This window comes from Rhinopithecus bieti, unplaced genomic scaffold, assembly GCF_001698545.2.
Source record: "Rhinopithecus bieti isolate Rb0 unplaced genomic scaffold, ASM169854v2 scaffold_32012, whole genome shotgun sequence".
Taxonomy (NCBI): Eukaryota; Metazoa; Chordata; class Mammalia; order Primates; family Cercopithecidae; genus Rhinopithecus; species Rhinopithecus bieti.
In genome coordinates, this window is record NW_016814432.1 from 4,053,167 (window position 1) to 4,074,572 (window position 21,406).

Here is a 21,406-nt window from a genome sequence, read left to right on the forward strand (position 1 = left end):
ACACCTGTGCGTGTGTACACATGGGCTGGCACTAGTGGGGAGAGAGGCAAGGGCAGGGCAGCAAGGAGGTGCCTTTAAAGAAATCTGAACAGCAGATTCTGCCATCAAGTTGATCTGAGATTTTAAGAGACATCATCCATAAAATCACTTTTTATAATCCCCAAATATTTGCTTCTGGAAGGAGAGAAGATCTGACAGGAGGTATTGGAATTTGGTTCTGTGATCTAAAAGAGCTGTAAATCTTAGGTTCATTTTAACTAGTGCAGCCCGGGATATAAACACTGTAACTGTATTTGGATTTATGTTCTGCCTCCTCCTGTGAGGCATGGAGCTGCTTTGCGGGGGAGGATGAAATGTGCACAGGCAATCTGCATGTTTGGCATTTTCAAGGTTCAGAGTTACCTGATAAACCAAAACACGTCAGGCCTCAGCTTCCTCGAGCTGCTAAACTCTCTCTGCCACAGCGAGTGTAGACAAGGTGATTTGAACCCCCTTTAACCAGGTCCCAAATGACCTAGGACATTTGGATGTGGAGGGCTGATGCTGAGTCAAGCTTTGAATAAACTTAGAAGAGAGAGGCTGAAGGTAAGAAAAGTTAAGTTGTTCCTGCTTTTAAAAATGCTTTTCAGGAAAGGTCTCTGGTTCCAGAAATGCTGTGGATAAGTAATCTGAAACCGCTCCAAATCCAGCTATCTCTAAGCGCTAGGAAAATGTTAGCAAACATCCTTTTAAAACAATAACTGTTAATATATAGTGAGCACTTATTAGATACTGTACTGCTTTATGTGTTTTATTTTGCTTAATTCTCCATGGGCCAACAAGCAGAACTATTCAAAAAATGATCCTGAGATCTCAGTCTACACGACCTAGGAAACGAGCTGGCTAGAACTGGAGTTTCCCCTCTTCCAGGAGAGAGGGTGTGCACTCAGCTTCCCACAGGACCAGCCGCAAACATTCCCCAAGAGGGGTGCTGCCCTCTCCCCAGGACCCATATGGTCCTCGGGTGCCGGGCAGCGGCTGGCCTTCCTCAGATGCCTCCTCAGCTCTGCTGGCATCTAGACCCCGACTGCCTGGCAATCAAGTGGTCCGCCTGCCTCCTTACTGGAAAGTGGTGCTCATGTTTCTTCTTTGAGGAGATAGAACAGTCAGGGCAGGACTGCAGCCCACTGCATGGCAAAGAGCTTCGTCTTTGCATTGGTTCAGTTTTCCACAGGATTATGAGAAGATGGAGACACCTGTGCCTTTGGGGCCTGAGTCTTGGTTTCTAAATCTCCCCAGTAAAGCTTACTGCCATTCCTTACTTCATACTATGTGGTGTTGTAGGATCTATCCCAGGGCCCATTGCTCCCCATCCTTGCAGCAAATGTGTGAGTTAGGAATTACTATTTTCAGTTGGAGACGAGGAAGATGAAGACACGGACAAGTTCACATAGCTAGTCAGTGGTAGGATTTGAAAGCCGGTCATCTGATTCCCCAGCCTGTGATCTCAGAGAGGTTGGTCAAGTCAATGGATCTGGCAGTTTATAAAGTGCTGAATGAGCGCTAAACACTTCAAGGAAGCACCGTGCGGAAGTTGCCATCTAAGCACAGGTTCCAGTCTCAGCTGCAGCGCGTAGCCTAGCTTTGGTCTTCAGTAGTGCCTTTTACTGTCTCCTAAATATCAGGCTCATGGCACCTTGGGGCCAGCTCCATGGAGAAAATAAGCTGAGAAAAGGAAGGAAGCAACATGGCTGGGTCTACAGAGAAGATGCTAGCTTCACTGTCACTCACTGCAGGTCCAGGACAAAGCAAACATCCTTTTAAATGTGGAGCTGAGCTTCCATAAAAGTATGGGCTGCTTCCAGGATCGGAGTAGAAAAAGGAGCCCATAGGCGGAGGCAGGCTGGGGGTGGGTGGGTGGCATCCCAGGGACTGAGAGCTTGGGCTTATAGCCGCTCAGCGTAAGTGAGGTGGGCCCTGAGAACCGCGCGAATCCTGCCTCTAACCGGGGCCTTAAGGATTGCTGTCTCAGTGCGTGAGCAGCATCAAGGAAATGCCTCCCAGCAAACAGCTGTGGTAACGCCAGGCCTTTCTGTCTTTTCTGGGCTTGGAGTGGACAAAAGTCTCCGCTGGGAATTCTCATCAATGGCCCTGCAGCACATGGAGATGCACTATGCAGACTCGGAAGAGCTGGAAAGCTATATTCATAACAAGTGTAACTTTATGGTAAAACATCATTATTAAGAATTTTTAAGGCACTAAATAATAAGAAAATAGGCAATGCTAAGGTTATATAACCCTAGTAACATCATCTTAATGTATTTAAAGCAAAACTTGACAGGCTTACAAGGAGAAAATGGAAAAACTACGAACTCTTAGTTACCCCTAAATTATAATAAACTCTGTGAGGGCAGCCACCTCAAAGCTTTGCTCACTGTTTATTTACTCCAAGGGGCTGGAACAGCAGGTGCTTGGTTAGTGTTTGTTAAAGGAATTGGCAAATAATGCCAGAAAAAAAAAGTTGAGGATTTTGTCCTTGCCCTTCCGGAGCCACTTAAGGTGGTTTGAAAGACGGCAGAGTGAGTTTCCATTCCCAGGAGACGTGTCACCAGAGGCCACGCGCCCCATCACTGGAGGATATCAATGGAGGCTGTTCAGTCCAGCCCTGGAGGGATTCATGTTGCCCATTGGGGTCTCTATAGAGGAAATTCAGTCACCCAAAGGAACAAATTAATTATACGATCATGTGGCTTATTTGGATATGGAGTAATTCTTTCTTGGCGATGTCCCATGCTCAAGAGAGGGACAATCAGTAACAATTTGGGCCTTCTAAGGTGTGTGTGATCTGGCACAGAGCACACTCCTAAGTGTGATGTTACAGAATCTATCCCATTCGTTTATTAGCAATGAAAGGTTTAGAGCACAGGAAGCGCATTTCTATGCTGTTTCTAGCTATGCAATTAACAAAGTTGACTCTATTAACTGTATATAGGCGATTCTGCATCCCCTGTTAGAATATACACGTTCTAGTCAAGCCCCCATGGGAAATTGACTAGAACTAGCCTGAATGTAAATCTCAATAAAAAACAAGAATTAGGGCCAAGCGCGGTGGCTCACACCTGTAATCTCAGCACTTTGGGAGGCCAGGGCAGGTGGATCATGAGGTCAGGAGATCGAGACCATCCTGGCTAACATGGCGAAACACCATCTCTGCTAAAAGTACAAAAAAATTAGCCAGGCGTGGTGGCGGGCGCCTGTAGTCCCAGCTACTCAGGAGACTGAGGCAGCTGAATCGCTTGAACCTGGGAGGCGGGGGTTTCGGTGAGCCGAGATTGCGCCACTGCCCTCCAGCCTGGGCAACAGAGTGAGATTCCATCCCCAGAAAAACAAAACAAAACAAAAAAAAGCAAGAGTTAGTGCGCACTATGTTCTCTAGCTAACATCTAATTAAATCAGAAGTTAACGACAAAACCCACCACCGCCCCAGCTGGAATGATGACAGTTCCATAGTTTCCTTTGGGATCCTTGCCCTATTCCTTTTCTCGTCTTCACCAGGTCCCCCAGGTCCGGTCCCTGCACATAGGAGGCAAGGTGGGCATGTTTGTCTTGTTTTCAGCTGTAAAGGATATGACACATGAAGGGTGTGGTTCATTGTGGAATTTTTCTTCCTTTTATTTTTTTCTGAAACAGAGTTTCACTCCTGTTGCCCAAGCTAGAGTGCAATGGCGCGATCTCGGCTCCCTGTAACCTCTGCCACCTGGGTTCAAGCAATTCTCCTGCCTCAGCCTCCCAAATACCTGGGATTACAGGTGCATGCCACCATGCCCAGCTTTTGTTTTGTATTTGTAGTAGAAACGGGGTTTCACCACTTTGGCCAAGCTGGTCTTGAACTCCTGACCTCAGGCGATCCGCCCACCTTGGCCTCCCAAAGTGCTGGGATTACAGGTGTGAGCCGCTGGGCCCAGCCCAATTGTGGAATTTTTGTAGCTGCACTTTCCAGGTTAAGGAATTTCCCCTGTATTCCTTTTCCCTGTGTTTCAGTGAAACAACATTGAAATTTATCAAATGTTATGGTTTGACAAGGCTGAGTGGGAAGTCTATGTGAGTGCATTACCGTATTTTCTACCTTTTTCTATACACTTTCAATATTTCACAATTCAAAAACAAACGAACAAACATGCTTTTCACCGGCAAAACGTCCACTCAAATGTCCTTCTTAACAACAGCAGCCAGTATGGAGCACCAACCACACACAATATTTTTAGATGACGCTTGTTGAGTAAGAAATTTATTCAGAAAAAAAAAAAAAAAAAGAAATGGGCTCCAATTCTCTTGCGCAGTAGTAGTGTGTTATGACACTATGGGTCATATATTGTATAAAGCACCTCTAAGTTATTGTGTGTTATGACACTATGGGTCATATATTGCATAAAGCACCTCTAAGTTATTGGATAGGAATCTCCTGAAAATTAGTTTGGCGCCACCTTGATGCTCAGCTGGCTTATATTTTCATGTGTTTTGCTTACTTTATAGTAAAATGAGGCCTCTGTGAAATAATGGTCATGGTACATCTGCTCTATGGGAGACAGATAATAATTCATCGGTTTAAGTGAAGTGATAATATTAACAGTATTTATCATATGTCAACTATATGTGTAAAATAAGAGTTCAGAGTGTAGACCCTGAAGTCAAATCGTCTGGGGTGAAATGCCATCTCGGTTGGCTGCTTGCTGGTTATGTAGCCTCTGACAAGGTACTTGGCATCCCCAGGCCTCTGTCTCCTCCTTTGTAAAGTGGGCATAGTGGCAGCACCTGGGTGTTAATGCCGTGTGAGGATCATGAACCACAAAAACATGCCAGGGCCGGTGCATAACTCAGAGTGAGTGAGAGCCCGGTGCTTCCCGAGCCCTTGCTGACTGCCAGGATCTGTGCCCAGTGCTTTGCCCACGTTGTCTCCATTATCCTGCAGTGTCATGAGAGATATCCTCCTATGATGCCTACTTTGCACATGAGGTCATTGAGGTTTGTGGTTGTTTAATCCCTGCCTTAGACTGGTGTTGCTCATGTATAGGATCTGTTTGATGCTGCCTCCTTGATTAGAAATAAATCCCTGATTTTTATCATTGTTCCCATGAGAAAATATTATCCACTTTGCAATGATTTGCTAACGGTGGTGTGTTGGGGAATGCACTCAAGCAATGAAATGAACAATTCACTAACTCAAATGAAGGAAAAGGAATTACAAAGCCAGCAGGGCACAGTGGAACGGAAACAGCATCAACCTGAGAACCAGGACGCCTGGGTCCTGTTCCTGGTTCTGCCTCAAATTGCCGTCTGTGGAACAACAGGCCGTGTGCACATGGTAACTGGCTTCCCTTCTGTCTGTGTAAGCAGCGGCTTGAGAACGAGGGGACCAGAATCCTTCTTGTTGCTTCATTTCTCTGACTTCAGATTTCTTGCCTGTCACCTTAGTGGATTGAAGCCAGGAACTTCAAGGCTCACTTGCTATTCTAATATTCCATTTGCCAGAAAAATTATTCCCTTTATCAGAAGTTATATGTCTCAGAGGTTTTAGAAACAATCAGGTCTAGCGCTGAAGAAGTAGCAATGCTGAAAAAGTTTATAGATGTGTTATACAGTCGTATTTATTATTATTACAGATTTAGTCTGCAGTTATTAATTTGGGGAAATGTCATGGTTAAAGGCAGCTACAATTTTCTGAGTATTGTGTTATGGTGTTGTTGCCATGTGTGTTTTATACCATACGGACATTGGGAAAGATTTACATTTTTTTATAACACTTGATATTCCTATTCTGTGAGATCCTGCATGCACACTACACAATTTGGAAAACATTTTGCAACAGATGGGCATAAACAGACCCAGATGAAACTGGTTATTTAATCAGACTAACCTCGTTCCTTGGCTGATGACACGCACTTTCCAGCATTCCAATTTGTTATAACTTTAATCAGTTTGGACCCCCTTGGTTTTAAAGTATCTATGTCAGAAACAGTCACATGTAGGAAAAAGATTTGAAATCTCTCCAAATCCAAATGTGAAGCTTTTCAGCCAAGCTGTAGAAGGAAAGAAAACTTGGGAAGAAGAGCAGGTAGGCAGCCAAGACGGGAGACTTCGAAATGTCCGAGTTTGCCTTTGCTGTAGCTATTGACTTCATCTGGGACCCAGGGCAACTGCTCCTACTTACCTCGGTCTCATTTATCCCAACTGTAAAGTGAGGATAATAGCCATTTATGTACCTTGGAGGGGTAAGGCTGCGATTAATTAGTTAATGTGTTCAGTGTGCTTTGAAGTGCTAAGTGCTATTAAGCTTCATTTAGATTACCCTAATAATTTCATGAACTTGGGGTTCTTTTCACCAGCTGAGCAGTTGGGATCTCTTGATCAGATTTTTCAAATGGCAGAGCACTTTTAATGCAAACACCTCAAAACTGGTTCGTACCAGTACTTCACATTAAGAAAAAGAGTTAAACACTTGAGCAATTACCATGTCCCAGTGTACCAGAGGGCACGATAATCTCTTCACGATAATGGAGGTAAATATTAACACCTTTTCCCCTTTTGCTTGGTTCCCTCTCCCCTAGTCTCTTATATCTCAGTGCCTCTTAGAGTCTCACAGTCTGAAATGTTTGCAACAGAAACTCAGAGTAATGACTTTACACAGCTCACGAATGTGCTTGGCGATAGGCTGGCTGTGATGTGCCATGTTCCCTGGTCCTGAGCACATGACACGGGGGTGTGGGTGTCTCGGCTGGGTGCTTACTATTGCCATGGGCATGGTTTCAACCAGTAGGGAACAGGAGTTTCAGTTTATTATCTAAGCCCCAGTTGAAGAGTACCCTAGAAGATGGAGGTTTCCAACGGGCCTGGTCTGAAGAGGCACCAAACTATTTGAAAACAGCTTATTTAAACACACTGGAGCTGTCCATATCAGAACTCAGGTTTTCTTTTAGGAGCTTCCTGGAAGTCAAGTAGGTGGTGGGGTGGCCAGGCAGGGGTCGGTGGTGCAGTTGAGGCCCAGGGTCAGCACACTTCACGACGACTCGGGTCAGAGCACTCCTTCTGCAAGCTGCCTGGTGCCAACCTGCCTCCACCCGCAAGATAAACCTTTCGCAGGCCTGTCGGGCAGAGGTCCGGGAAAGGACAGTCAGGGTCTCGGCCTGCGATCCATGGCTTGGGGAAATGCATCCTTCCTGCTGTTAGTGGTCTGCCCTCCTCGCACGACAGGCAGCAGGTTTAGACGTGGTTCCAGATTGGTCAGCGTTGTGTGGAAAGTGATGATAGGAAGAGAAAGTCAGTGCGCTCCATGTTCTGGGCCAGGCCCCCTGGTTTGCAGGAGAACCTTGGTTATTCAGTCTGGTCTTTTCTCATCCAGTCTAAAAGCTACCCAGGTGTCCTGAGCAGCAATGTCAGAAAATACTTAGGACAGAAGTGCAAGTTTTTTTAAAAAAACAATGGACACTGTTGAGGGTGGAGGGCGAGAGGAGGGAGAGGAGCAGAAGAGATAACTATTGAGTATTGGGTTTAGTATCTGGGGGATGAAATAATCTGTACAACAAACCCTCGTGACACCAGCTCACCTATGTAACAAACCTGCACATGTACCTTCGAACATAAAATAACAGTTACACAAATTTAACTGAGGCCAATACAACTCATGAGAAGCACAGTCCCTTTCTTACCTTTCTGCATTCCTTTAATTTGGTTCCCTTTGATGTATCTTCCACAATTGTGGCTCTTATTTGAGGATTGCGTGACACGGACTACTTATCTTTTTTATTATATTTAATCAGCACTTTCTAAATCAAGATACAGGAGAAAATATGTTCTATTTTTTAATTTAGTAGGCTAGCATGAATTTGATGTAGATAAGACACCCTCACCTGGTTTTGCATTGCCTGCTGGATAAACATTCCTGGTATATGTAATGTTGTATCACGGAGCTAGCACAGGGAGCTGAGCTGCGATAACTTGCTGGGCCTTTTCTAGCGAGTGGGTTGAGTGATTTCATTCCAGGCCTGTCCAGTGGTGCGTGAGCTGCGGGCTTCCCATGGTCTGATTGGCAGGCCTGATTCTCTGAGAGTAGCCAGCCTTTCTGCCCCAGACACAAGAGTGATGGGATCAATTCTAGCTGGAACAGAGCAGCCCAGCGTAAAGCGTCTGAAGGACGGAGGCTTCAGGGATGAAGATTCCCCTAAACCTCTTTGTTAAGTACTTTTTGTTTTAAGATGGAGTTTTGCTCTCTTTGCCCAGGCTGGAGGGCAGTGGCACGATCTCGGCTCACTGCAACCTCCGCCTCTGGTTCAAGTGATTCTCCTGCCTCAGTCTCCCAAGTAGCTGGGATTACAGGCGCACACCACAACACCCGGCTAATTTTTGTATTTTTAGTAGAGACGGGATTTCACCGTGTTGGCCAGGCTGGTCTCGAACTCCTGACTTCAGGGAATCCGCCCACCTCAGCCTCCCAAAGTGCTGGGATTACAGACAAGAGCCACTGAGCCCGGCCTATTAAGTACATTTTTAAGAGGAACAATTCACTACCATGGCATCTATTTTTAAAAGTCTGTAACTGTTAGAAATAGGCCTGAAAATGATATTAGCCTACACAGAAGCATAACTTAACATAAATTGAAAGGAATACCTTCGACAGAAAAACTGGAATGCAATAATTGATTTGGGAAATGAGTTTAGTGAATCTGTCTCATTTTTCTTGCTGTCTTCCTGGGCCTTGGACACAATCTCCATTTTTTGTTTCAGGTCTTTGCACGCTTTTTTTCTAAAGTGATCAGCATATATTTTCCTGCCTTGCTACACTCAGTATTATTGAGGCTAGTTAAATTGTTTTCGTTAATAAGCAATAGAGACAAGTTTAGCAAGTCTCTTTAGCAAGTCTCTTCCTAAGAGCTGCTAAGCCCTTCAGGACTCACTGGCTGGAGTCCTCGCCTCTATCTGCTGTCCTGGCTTTACCCTTAGGGAGAAGGGTAAAGTTGCTCTCCAACTTTTGAGTAACCAAAGGAGCGGGAGTGGTAAGATCTGCAGAAAATCCACACCCTGGGTCATCGGGATGAAGAACTAATTATTGTCAGAGGGAAAACTGAGCCCCGCAGGATAGGGACAAAGCCTCGTACACAGTGACTGTGCGACGCTGGCACCTCCAGACGGGCTGAGCCTGAGACAGCGTTTCGCAGTATTGCCACGAGCATGTTCAGCCACTGGGGTGTGGCTACACAACTGTCACATGCAACACAGGGATTCGACTGCTTGGGATTTAACAGGCACCAAAATGACTGCATCCTTATTGTCTAGAAGAGAGCACCACGCCTTCATACCTTGATTAATTAAAATGAGGCAATCGTGGGAAATAAATCCCACAGCTGGGTGTTGTCTTTCCTCCTAGGCCCCTTTCTTAGGCCTCCTGGCTTGTCCTCCTGTGCTCTGTGCAGAGCTCGTGTTTTGTTCTGTTCCGCTCAGCGCCTGTTTTCTGCTCCTCCCATCATGGCGCTCAGGCCTTCCTGCTGCGCCTTCTGAGTTTTTCTTCCTCCGGTTGCTGGTTCAGGCTGCGAGGCCTGAGTCTTTCTCACCCACACAGGCAGGGCTATGTGCTGCCCAGATCCAGAGAACCGTCTCTCTGCCTTCAAAACATTGTTCAAAGCCTGCTGCCTGGCCTGCCCCGGAAACGTGCCTCTATTTCATGGAACCGTGGCTTTCTCTGTTGCCTGGCCACGGGTGCTTTGTTGCAGCAGGGGCCGTGGTTGCGGCCTGGGTAGGCACAGTGAATTCCAGATCGGTCCACACTGAAGAAGGCTCCTCGATGGTAGGAAAGTTGGAGAACACAGAATAAATAAATCTTGTGCCTCTCTTTCAAACACTCAGTGATGCCAGCTCCCAGCAATTTCCCCATTTCATCCCAGAGTGTGTTTAATCAAGTGTTTCTCTCTGTTGCACTGTCTGGGAGGAACATTATTTCTACAGTTTCTGGGCAATATACGTCCTGATGACTTGAATATCCTCCCAATCGCACCACCTGTGTTGAAAGGAGGCTTTCTATTCACTGTTGCCTAATGGTGGCATTATTCATCTCTGTTTCAGATAAGCACATAACACAATTTTTGATTTGCTTCTGCCCTTTTGAAGGGGAACCGTAACTCTTTTCTGCTTATAGAGTTATTGGGAATATTAGGATGGCAGCCCTTTGGAATATTTTTGTCTTAACACAAAGCAGAACGGAGAATGTGAGCTTAATGTCACGAAGAAGTAAGACCTGTGGTGGGAGCAGGAGCTTGCCTATGCTGGCTTGGGGCAGCCTGCAGCTAGCAGCTGCCACTGGGCCCCCCAGCCCGGCAACCCTGGCCTCGCTGAGCAGCGGCTGCATGCACTCCAGAGAAGCACAAGATCCCCCGTGGAGCCTGAGAACAAGTTCGTAGCTTATCTAAGAAAGCCGTCAGTGTTGATCAAGGGTATGGCTTCTGATAACATTTTCAGTCCAACTCCAAACAGAATGACCTAACTTGCCACTCCCATGAACTTCAAGTATGAAGTAGGTTTAGTCACAAAGAAGAAAGTACTAGAACCCTTGCAATAATTTTCTTTGTTTGTTTTTGTGCTTATCACTCAGCATAGGTTTAGAAAAAGGCTGGCAAACTTATTCTGTCAAGGACCTGGTAGTAAAGATGTTAGGCTTTGTGGGCTGGGCTGTGTCCGTCATGAATACCCAGCTCTGCTGTGCAGCCACAGACCATCCACAAGCAAATGGGCTTGGCTGTTTTCCAATAAAACTTTATTTATAAAAACACTGGACTCCTGGTGCTGGATTTGGTCTGTGGCCAGCAGTTTGCTGACACCTGGTCTAAGAAGACAAGGGTATAATGTTCTCGAAACACCTCGACATGGGCTCTGCTCAGTAGCCAGGTCTGGGTCTCTGCTTTCTAGAAGCTCCCAGAGGCCAGGGCGGAGTAGGGGCTGTGTCCCTCCCACGAGTTGTGGGAGGGCCGCTCTCCGCCCAGCAAGGTCTCTGCCCTGCCTCCCTGCCCTCTGTCTGGAATCCTCTTCTGCTTTCTACCCAGAAATTCTCAGAGTACGAGATGCTGGGACACTGGGCGCAGCAGGAGCTCTGAGTCTTTCTGGTTCCTGCGTGACCGGACCAGGCATTGGAGCCTCTTCCCCGTTGTCTCTAAACCTAGATTTTACTTCCTGAACTTCTAGAACATGAAGCTTGCTCTCTATAAACCAAATCTTGAAGTCCCCCAGTTGTAAAAGAACAGCAGGGCCGGGCGCATTGGCTCAGGCCTGTAATTCCAGCACTTTGGGAGGCCGAGGCGGGCAGATCACTTGATCCCAGGAGTTCGAGACCAGCCTGGCCAACATGGCGAAACCCTGTCTCTACTAAAAATACAAAATTGGCTGGGGGGATGGTGGTGGGCACCTGTAATCCCAGCTATTCGGGAGGCTGAGGCATGAGAATTGCTGGAACCTGGGAGACAGAGATTACAGTGAGCTGAGATCACGCCGTTGCACTCCAGTCTGGCCCACAGAGAGATAGTTCGTTGCAAAAAAAAAGGCAGAAGTTCTAGGACCATCGTGTCCATGGAGAATCAAACAAGCTCACCAGAATGTTTTCGAACTTTACACACATTTGCAAACAGACAAACAACCTGAGTAGGAGACTGGTGGGGCAGATAAATAGTTACTAAATGATTTTAAAGTTCAACTTTGTTACCGGAATAGATTTTGTTAGCTTTCGTAGATAACATATTTGGTAGTTAGCACTGTATTCCTATTGTCTTTGCTATTTAATACATCAAATGTTCAAGATTTTAGGAGACTAGGAGGCTATGAAAACACAAATCCTGACTTTCGTGTGTTTCCCCTTCCAAGGTGCTCTTCCTCGCTTGTGTTAACAGGAGTACAGCAGGAAACCACGTTCCGTTAGATAGCAATCCTGGGAAAACCACTGAAAGAAGAAACATTCTGAGCATGCTTTGTGAACAGAAGAGTGAATTTAAACAAATTAACCAACATTTAAATTCCTCATCTGTGGGTTATTGCCAGGATAAATTCAATGCTTGCCTTGGCCAGAGTTTGTTTGGTTTTAAGGGGCCAAACCCCACCAAAGCACAGTAAAAGGAAGCCTTAGCAGAAATATACAGGAAGCCTCTGGGGCCAAGGGCAGGTGTAGGAGCTGGAAGGGGCTGGAAGCAGTGGGGCTCTCTCCTGTCCTCCCTGCCTCCTACCCCAGGTCTCTCCTCTCAGGTTTAACATGGGAAATTGTACATTTTCCAGCATTTCTTTGCAAACCAGCCTTCTCTGCTTGCTTCTTGGTGTGCTTAGTTCCCAGTGGGCATCCCCAGAAAAATCATCTCATTTCTAGAATCCTCATACCTCAGAGAGGGTCAAAAACTTAGAAGGCCTTTCATATTTATATATCAGGTTAATAAATACTTATTAATCTGATGACTTGACAGATTGAATAAGTTTGATATCTAAAGATAACCAGAAATGTCTTGGCCAAACTTGACATTCCTGGGATGGAGAAGCTACTTGGCTGACCTTGAGCCAGTGTCCACGATTTGTCCAGCCAGCTGTGAGGCTGTGACTCCCTGCACCATGGGGGCCATACCTTGTATCATCAGGAGGGTTTGCAGAAGATGCCTGGGCGTCCCAAAAGGCACCTACTCTTGTGCTTTCATTTAATCTAAACACCAGGTTACCGAAATCAATGACCTATCATTTTAACAAGTGATTTGGGTCATGTCAGAGCCCAAACAATTTGGTGGGTTGCCAAGCTAGATGCTCCTTAGACCCTGATGTATGTGCAGTTGGTGATATCTCGTCAGAAGGGGACGCGCGGACTCTAGTGAAACGTTCTATTCCCATGTCCAACCCGGACTGCTCTTTCTGTCACTGATTCACTACAAGGCTACATTGGGGCTGGGGGTGGGGGACATTCATCGACCTAAGATAATCTGCCTTTTAGGACCATGTAATTTAGACATCGTGCTATGTCATGTTCTGGACTAGAATGCTCCACTAGAAAGGCAGGCGATGACCCTAAGGGCACTACCCTACAGTAGGGTGGCCGTTTGTCCTGTCTTGCCTTGGACCATCTCAGTTTTAGCATAAAAGTCCAATGTTCTCAGAATTCCCTCAGTCTCAGGCACCCTGGGATGTGGGTCACCCTCACCTACACTCAGCCGGAGCCATAGAAGTGTGGCTGTGGGTAGCTGGCCCCGTTCTCTTCCAGACACAGAGGACCATCTCCAAATATGATTCTGGAAGCAGCCTCAGAGCTAAGAATGCCCTGTCGAGGCAATGGCTGCCTCACTGCCTATTTTCCGGCTCACGCTAGCAATTTCCTTACTTCCCAGAGGCTACACCCTGCAAGGATTTCCATTCCAGGAACTATATGTGATACCTGGTTTGGCATCCTGGCCAACTGATGAGGAACCAGCTCTCACGGGCCATGTCCTGCCCAGTTTCAGAACATGGGGGGCTGTCTTAGTCTATGTGGGCTGCCATAGTCTGGACAGCTTATAAACAACAGAATATATTTCTCACAGTTCTGAAGGCCGCAGTCTGAGATCAAGGTGCCAGCAGAGTTGGTTCAGGTGGCTTCGTCTTTTTTTGTTGTATCCTCGAATGACGGAAGAGCATGGGAAATCTCTCTGGGGTCCTTTCAGAAAGCACTAGCCCCATTCTTGAGGGTTCCAGCCTCATGACCTATTAATACTCAAAGGCTCCTCCTCCTCATACCATCACATTGCAATGGGGTTAGGATTTCAACACATGAAATGTAGTCGGGACACGTTTAGTCCATTGCACTGCCCTTGAGCAGTTTGCAGGGTGAAAGCTTCGCCCACCCACCGCGGCACCTCCAGCCCTAGAGGTTAGAGACACACACACTGACCTGCAGCTTCCACCATGGACAGCAGCTTGTCACAGCACCACATGGGAGCCTGACGGCGTAGGAATGGTTACCGATCTAGCCCCTCCTATGGGCTGTGGAATATGTGTATCCTGAGGACAGACTTTGTCTTTTTTAAAATTTATCTGTGGTTCATAGGTGTATTCCCAGCGCCAAGAACACTGAGCAGCACATAGTACACTCAGTCGGCTCTTCATTAATCCTTACTGAGTCAGGGAGAACAAACGAACGGAAGAGCTGGGAGCACAGAGGCCAGTTAGGTGGATAAAGGAAATGTTCCAGGAGGGAAATAATAAACTAAGGTCTCAGCTAGCTTGGTTCTTAGGAGAAGAAATTAAAAAGATCCTCTTTTAGGCGGGGCACGGAGGCTCATGCCTGTAATCCCAGCACTTTGGGAGGCCAAGGTGGGTGGATCACCTGAGGTTGGGAGTTCAAGACCAGCCTGGCCAACATGGCGAAACCCCATCTCTACTAAAAATACAAGTTTTCTGGGTGTAGTGGCAGGAGCCTGTAATCCCAGCTACTCGGGAGGCTGAGACAGGAGAATCTCTTGAACCTAGGAGGCAGAGGTTGCAGTGAGCCAAGATCACGCCATTGCACTCTAGCCTGGGCAACACGAGTGAAACTCTGTCTCAAAAAAATAAAAAATAAATTAATTAATTAAAAAACAAAAAATAAAAAAAAATCCTCTTTTCTCTGCCTGGATAGTGCACATTTGTGTTTCCTTTCACTTGTGTCTTTCAAACACCTTCCTTCTTTACATCATCCTCCCCAACTACACCCCGAAACTTGGTTTCTCTTACTCCTATCCATATATATATAATGAGTATGTTTGTAAGTATATATATAGACACACATACATACATATGTACATATTTGTCTATAATTGTTTATAAACATTTTGTAAGGAAAATATCAAACAAGAAATGCAGTAGAAGAATAGCACAATGAATTCCACGTTCCCTTCACCCGGTTTCCACATGATCAACGTATGATCCATCTTCTTTCATCCATAGCCCACCTACTTCTCCCCCTTCTTGTACTAGTAGAAAAAAAAAATCAGAAACCGTGTGGTTTCATTGGTATGTGAGCGTTTTAAATAGCTTCCTACTGCTGTTAAAATTGACAGGTGTTGGCCAGGCTGGGTGGCTCACACCTGTAAACCCAACACGTTGGGAGGCTGAGGTGGGAGGATCATTTGAGATCAGGATTTCGAGACCAGCCTGCGCAACATAGTGAGACCCTGTCTCTACAAAAATAAAAATAAAAAAGTTAGCTGGGCACGGTGGACTAACTTTTGTGGGGCAATGTGCACCAGTAGTCTCAGCTACTCGAGGCACAGGTTATCATTTGAGCCTGGGAAGTCGAGGCTGCCATGAGCTGTTTTTGTGCCCAGGAGACAGAGCAAGACCCTGTCTCAAACAAACAAACAAACAAACAAACAAACAAACAAACAAACGGATAGGTATTTCTTATTAACCCAATTTTAGGAAGAGAAAACAGAAGACAGAAATATCACTGATATGTCTCACAAGCTCCTCTGCTTGCTTGCAGCCAGGGCCTGGAGTCACTGGGCTGGTTGCTCAGCTTGTGTTCTCATGGCACCTGGTGCAGGAGCCGTGACTCAGGGCACGTGTGCCGGTGGTTCTGGTGTCTCTGCACTGTAAGTGCCTCCCCCACCAGCTTGTAATGTACTGTAAGTGCCTCCCCCACCAGCTTGTAATGTACTGTAAGTGCCTCCCCCACCAGCTTGTAAGCACCTCTGCAGATCCTTATTCGCTGGAGTATCCCAAATACTCAACCTATGGGAAATCTCTAGTAAATATTATCTGAATAAATGTTAAGGTACAATCAATTTCAGGGAGATGGAAAGGAGTCTGCTTTCTAGACAGGCCTGCTGGTAGTCGCGGCAAACACCGAAGCTCAAGAACCACAGCTGGATTGGAAGGTTATAACTGGTGGCGGGGGCGGTGGCCTCAGACAAATGCTGAAAAAGACCCAGAGGAGCCTGGAAGTGGATGTGGAAGTGGATAAAGGAGCCGAGAAGAGTGGGAGGGAGAAGAAGGCACAGGGGACCCCAGCCTGCAGGCAGTAGATCAAGAGAGACGGAGGATGAAGGCCCAGGAGCAGCTCCACCGCGGGCCCTGAGGGCCTTGTCAATCAGAGATGTCACACGCCTGCCCAGTGGAACCCTCTGCATGGTCTCGGGTGCCAGGGAAGAGGGACAGCAAGTGCTACCTAGGGCTGCGCACAGGTCGTGGCAGATGGCTAGGACGGGAATTCCAGGGCAGGTGCAGATCAGGAGAGGGAGGCCGGAGAAGGTGAGGGGGACTGAGGACGAGAGGCAGGCTTGGTTTGAGTACGGTGTGGGGAAGAGAAGGCTGTCATCGGTGGTGGTTGGAGGGGGCTTTAGAGGTGACCTTGCTCTTCGAGGGGCTGGCAGCCTGCATCTAGGAGCCAGGTGTGAGAGTTTTAGTGGATGCGCAGAACTTCTCTGTGAAAATACGTGAGCACTGTGCAGGAGTCACCATATTGAGATACTCTGTGGAAAGGACAGAGCTGCGCTTCATAAGGAGTCCGTTCTTCACGCTCCGCCTCGTTAGCCTTCCCCACTATTATTCTTTTGAAAGGCTCCTGTCCTAATCCCAAGAAAACTTGGTTGGCTGGTGTTTTCTTTGTCGGAGTTTCTCTTTTGCATTCCCTTTGAGGGGAAAAGCTTTGAAGTAAGAACGTAGAGGGTATGGGGAAGCTCCTGGTGGGGGTTGGACTGACACGGCCTCCCCAGACATGAGCTCTGCACCTTACTCTGCTCCCCGTAGAGCATGGGGATGATACCTATTGCACCGGGTAACTGCAAAAAGTAGATGGAAAAATGGGAAATAATTAGCCTGTTTTCCGGCACATGTATGTCTTCAAGAAAGTGTGCTATTGTGTAGGTAGCCGTTGTTTATTATTACTATTTTGTTTGGTGGGAAGGACCTACCGAGAGATGGCTCTGACGCAGTGTGTGTGTATGTCTGTGCCTGTGTGTCCACGTCTCTGTGTGTCTGTGTGTGTATGTGTATATGGAAGCATGTGTATGTCTGTATGGTGAGGGTGGGGGCAGTTGGGGTGAAGAGGCAAGAGTCCAAATTTCCTGGCAAATCAACTTTATGGACAGAGAGGGTCCTCAGACCTCAGTATCTTCAGCTTCTTACAACGTGAGATTAGGCCACATGGGTGGATCTCAATAGAGGCCCTTTCTTGACACATGCAGGGGTCTGGAGGTCTATTTTAGTAACTCAGAGACTTGCTCAGAGGTCCCCAAGATCCAGAGCATACCATTTGGAAGCCTCGACCCCACGTGACCTTGGTGAGAACTTCTGGTTCAAATGTTTTCTGAATGTTCCCACCTGTGCTCTCTGGCCTGATGAGGCTGAGCTGCTGGGTGGGACTCCCAGGCCCCAGTGGTGGCCTGATGCCTTTGTAGTGGCTGGGAGGTATCTGCTGGATTCAGGACTGTTTTAAGCAGTGAATCCTGGGGGTTGGGGGAGGAAATCACCCCGGTGACCCATCTCATGGTCAGTCTCCAGCCCTCTCTCCTCCAGGCCACACTCCTTTGGTTGCTGAGGAGCTTTGGTTACACATGGGTGAGGCCGTGCCATGTGGCAGTTGTGGATTTAATTACACCAGGGCCAAGTCAACGGTAATTGCTTCCCCAGTCATCCTGGTAATTGGATGGTGAGGCCGTGTCTGCAGGGTTCTGTGTGTGGAACAAATGGCTGTGTCGCAACCCCTATTGCCACATGGCCCAGGGTGACTCCCCAGCATTCTTCTGCAAGAGACACGGAGAGGCCCGCTCAGAAATGCCTGGGAATGGTGCCCTGGAACCCCCTGTCTGCTGCATTTCTGTGGAGGGTCTGCTCCCGATGGGGAAGGTGAGCCCCATCTCACAGTGGGAGGCCGACCTTCTCCTACCCCTGGCTAGAGTGGCTGAAACTGAAAACTCTGGTGAATGACATGGCATTTGCTAGTCTGCAAATACCTAGTCCCTCACCCAACAACAAGACAGGGACTGAGTGCCTACTGTGTACCAGCTAAACCCTGCTGGAGCATGCACATTCCACTCGTTCAGGCACGCTGTTTCTTTCACTTGAAATGTTGCCCTTTTGTGTGAGCTCATCAAAGTCCTCCCCTCTCCATGCTCAGCTCAAACATCACTTTTTTTTGCTGGGCACAGTGGCTCACACCTGTAATCCCAGCACTTTGGGTGGACAGATTGCTTGAGCTCAGGAATTTGAGATCAGCCTGGGCAACATAGTGAGACCCTGTCTGCACAAAAGCAGTTATTCAGGCATGGTGGTACACACCTCTGCTCCCAGCTACTGTGGAGATTGAGGCGGGAGGATGGCTTGAGCCCAGGAGGTCAAGGCTGAATGTGCCAAGATGGCGCCACTGCACTCCAGCCTGGGCAACAGAGCAAGACCCTGTCTCAAAAAAAAAAAAAATCACTTTTCATGCTTGGGAAAGAAAGCTTGGCCTCTTCTGAACTCCCGTGATAGTCACTGTTTACTGCAGGAATGTGGATTCTCACTCCCAGCCAGCCCCGTGTGCTGTTGTTGGCCCACCGATGGCTTAGTTGATTGCTGGGTTGCTGGGTTGCAGCGTCCCTGAAGACAGGTGGGGAGCTTAGCCCTTTCCTTTGGGAACACTGTGGTGCAGTGGGCAGGGTTGCCGTCAGTAGCTCTGAGCATGCATGTTAAGCCTCAAGCAAATCTTGTTTGGTTTGGGGTCCCTTTGCCTTTATTGGAGGAGGAAGTGGAAATGTTGCAGGAAGATGGCCTTCTAAGCCCTCTGAAGGCACTGAGTTCATGGCTGGGAAGTCTCCATGAAGTAGTTTCTGATTCAGTCGTTGGAGACGACTTGATCCATAGGAGAGAGACAAGAACAGCAGCAACTTTCTTTGGCTCCTTGTATTTTTTCTGGCTCCAGTCCCAGTTCACTGCTCCCTAGCTTGGTGCTTTCTGGAGCCTCGGGTCAGGGGCCGCTGCTCACCACCCTCCCGGACACAGTGCTGTTGAGGGCGCTTTGCTTTATGGGACACTCACCAGCTGCCCAGGGAAGCAGCATCGGGGAGGCCAAGCATCCCAGGTGGCCCAGCACTGCGGGTGCTCCCAGGATGCGAGACTCCCAGGGCTATGTGGGCACAGTCCTGGCTGGTCACCCTAAGCACAGCCATGCGGCTTCAAGCATCCAAGGGCCAAACACCGCGCCCGGCGGGGAGAGGATCTGATGATTAGTCTTATCTGATTGTGTCAGCTGCTCAGGGAGATGGGGCCACATGCTGGTGAGGACAGACTGGAACCAAAAGGGCCTCAGCCAAAGGAGTTCGCAGATAAGCTCTGCTCTCTGGAAATCACAGCAGACAGCCATAAAACACCGGGAAGACAAGTCCTGCAGACACTTGCCAACGCCCAGCTTATCACGCAGGAGATTTATAAGCAAAGCCCTGGATAGCACAGCTACCTCGCTTCAGGGAAACGTAAACAGAGAATAAATAACGAGCCTGCCTCGGGCTTTCCTCTGTAGACAGCTTGAGAATGGGAAGCCTCACTTAAGAGAGGTCTAAGATGAGTTCATTTAAAATCTGGGGAGATTTTAAAGCCCGTCCACGTTGAAGTGGATGTTCAGAAGCTCAGCTCTGTTCTACGGAGCGGTCACAGGATGGACAGAAGTGGCTGAGGCCTCCACTCACTGGCCACCGCTGCCACTCCAGACGATGGAGGGGCTCCAGTCCGGGGCTGAGCAATGGCCGTGGGGCCTTCCCTTTGAGAAACGGGAAATGCAGGCAAACCACTGCCCTCTCAGCACAGGGATGATGTAACTTGTAACATTTATGTCTAGCTTAATTATTAGAGATGGGGCCACTGATAGCACAGCACAGTCAGGTGACGCGCACTCCCGTGATGACAGTTGGTCAATTATCTGGGCAGCATCAGAGTATTTTGATCTTTCAGAGGGTTTGATCCTTTTTGCGTGGGTCACTATTACCCTTTTAGAACATCAGCCAAATACAAAGAAAAACGTTTCATCTTCACAGCCCTCGCAGGATAAAGCATTTCAAGAATCCCCTGTAGAATAATAAACAGATCTTTATAAATTAACTTTAGTTAATCCACTGGATGTTGGGAAATTCAGTGAAACCACCTTCATTTATTTTTGGAGAGATGCTGTGCCCAGGCCAGGCAGGCAGAAGAGAGAGTCTTGTTTGACAGGGAGGCATTTGCTGAGCACATAATGAGAGTGGGGAGACACACACACCGACACGCGCACACACACACACACACACACACACAGACACACACAGAGACACACACACATGCACACACAGACACACACAGAGACACACACACCTACATCACACACACACAGAGACACATACACAAGCACACACACACAGACACACAGACACACAGAGACACACACAGACATACACACAGAGACACACACAGAGACACACAGACATACAGACACATACACACAAACACAGGCACACACCCAGACACAGACACAAATACACCACACACACAGACACACACACACAGAGGGGGAGACATACAAATAGAGACAGACAGATACATATACACACTCAGAGAGAGATATAGAGAGAGACACACAGAGAGACAGATAGAGACACACACAGACATACACATGCAGAGAGAGACTCATACACACAGAGACAGACAGACAGACACATACACGGAGACATGGACACAGGCAGAGAGACACAGATAGACAGACAGGGACACCTCCGCCTACCTCCGCGCCTGATGTCTGTTCTAACCCCAGTCCCAGGGTATGCGTGACCTCAAAATCTGTCTCCCCTTCATCATGGTAACTGAGTGTGTTTCTATTTCTTACATCTAGGACAGGCATCAGAGCTACAAACCAGATGGATGTGGTAGCACAGAATACCAAAAACCTCCGCTTAAGACTCAGCTGGGGAATTGAGTTGCCTTTTTTAATGGCAAAGGAAAAGAATCACTGATAAGGAGAACCTTGAATTTAGGAAGGGTGGGTGGGTTGGGTGATCAGCTGGGCCTCTTCTGTGCGTGGCAGAGCACATTTCAGAACTGTGTGTATATCCGTGGTCACTGTAATTGAAGAAAAAAGAACAAGAATTCAGAAAATTATATCCTATCCCCAAAAAGGCTACTCTAATGTTCCTGATGACTTCATTATCAACTTGAGTTATTTATTTTTCGAAGAATGTTGTCTTTGGAGACAATTTTCATCAGTGAGTCAACCTTTGTTTGCTTGCATTGGTTTCACCTTCTATTATTTTTTCCCCATGACTCTCAGCTTTTACTACTTACTGATCCCTGATGGAAGAAGGACGTCTGCTCATTGACGTGCTGACAACCTGATAAGTCACCCCACACACACTACACACCCCCCCACACACACCACACACACCCCACACACACACCCCGCACACACACACCA

General features: G+C 47.5%; 1 protein-coding gene across 1 annotated transcript in view; it reads left to right on the forward strand.

The window, feature by feature from the left end:
• LOC108514232 (uncharacterized) overlaps positions 1 to 21,110 on the forward strand; it is a 32,163-nt gene extending 11,053 nt beyond the window's left edge. The window contains exon 3 of the mRNA XM_017850304.1: positions 20,828 to 21,110. Within this exon, the coding sequence (XP_017705793.1) occupies positions 20,828 to 20,865 (38 nt within the window). The 3' untranslated portion in view covers positions 20,866 to 21,110. The remainder of the gene's footprint in view (positions 1 to 20,827) is intronic.
• The last annotated feature ends 296 nt before the right edge of the window (positions 21,111 to 21,406 follow it).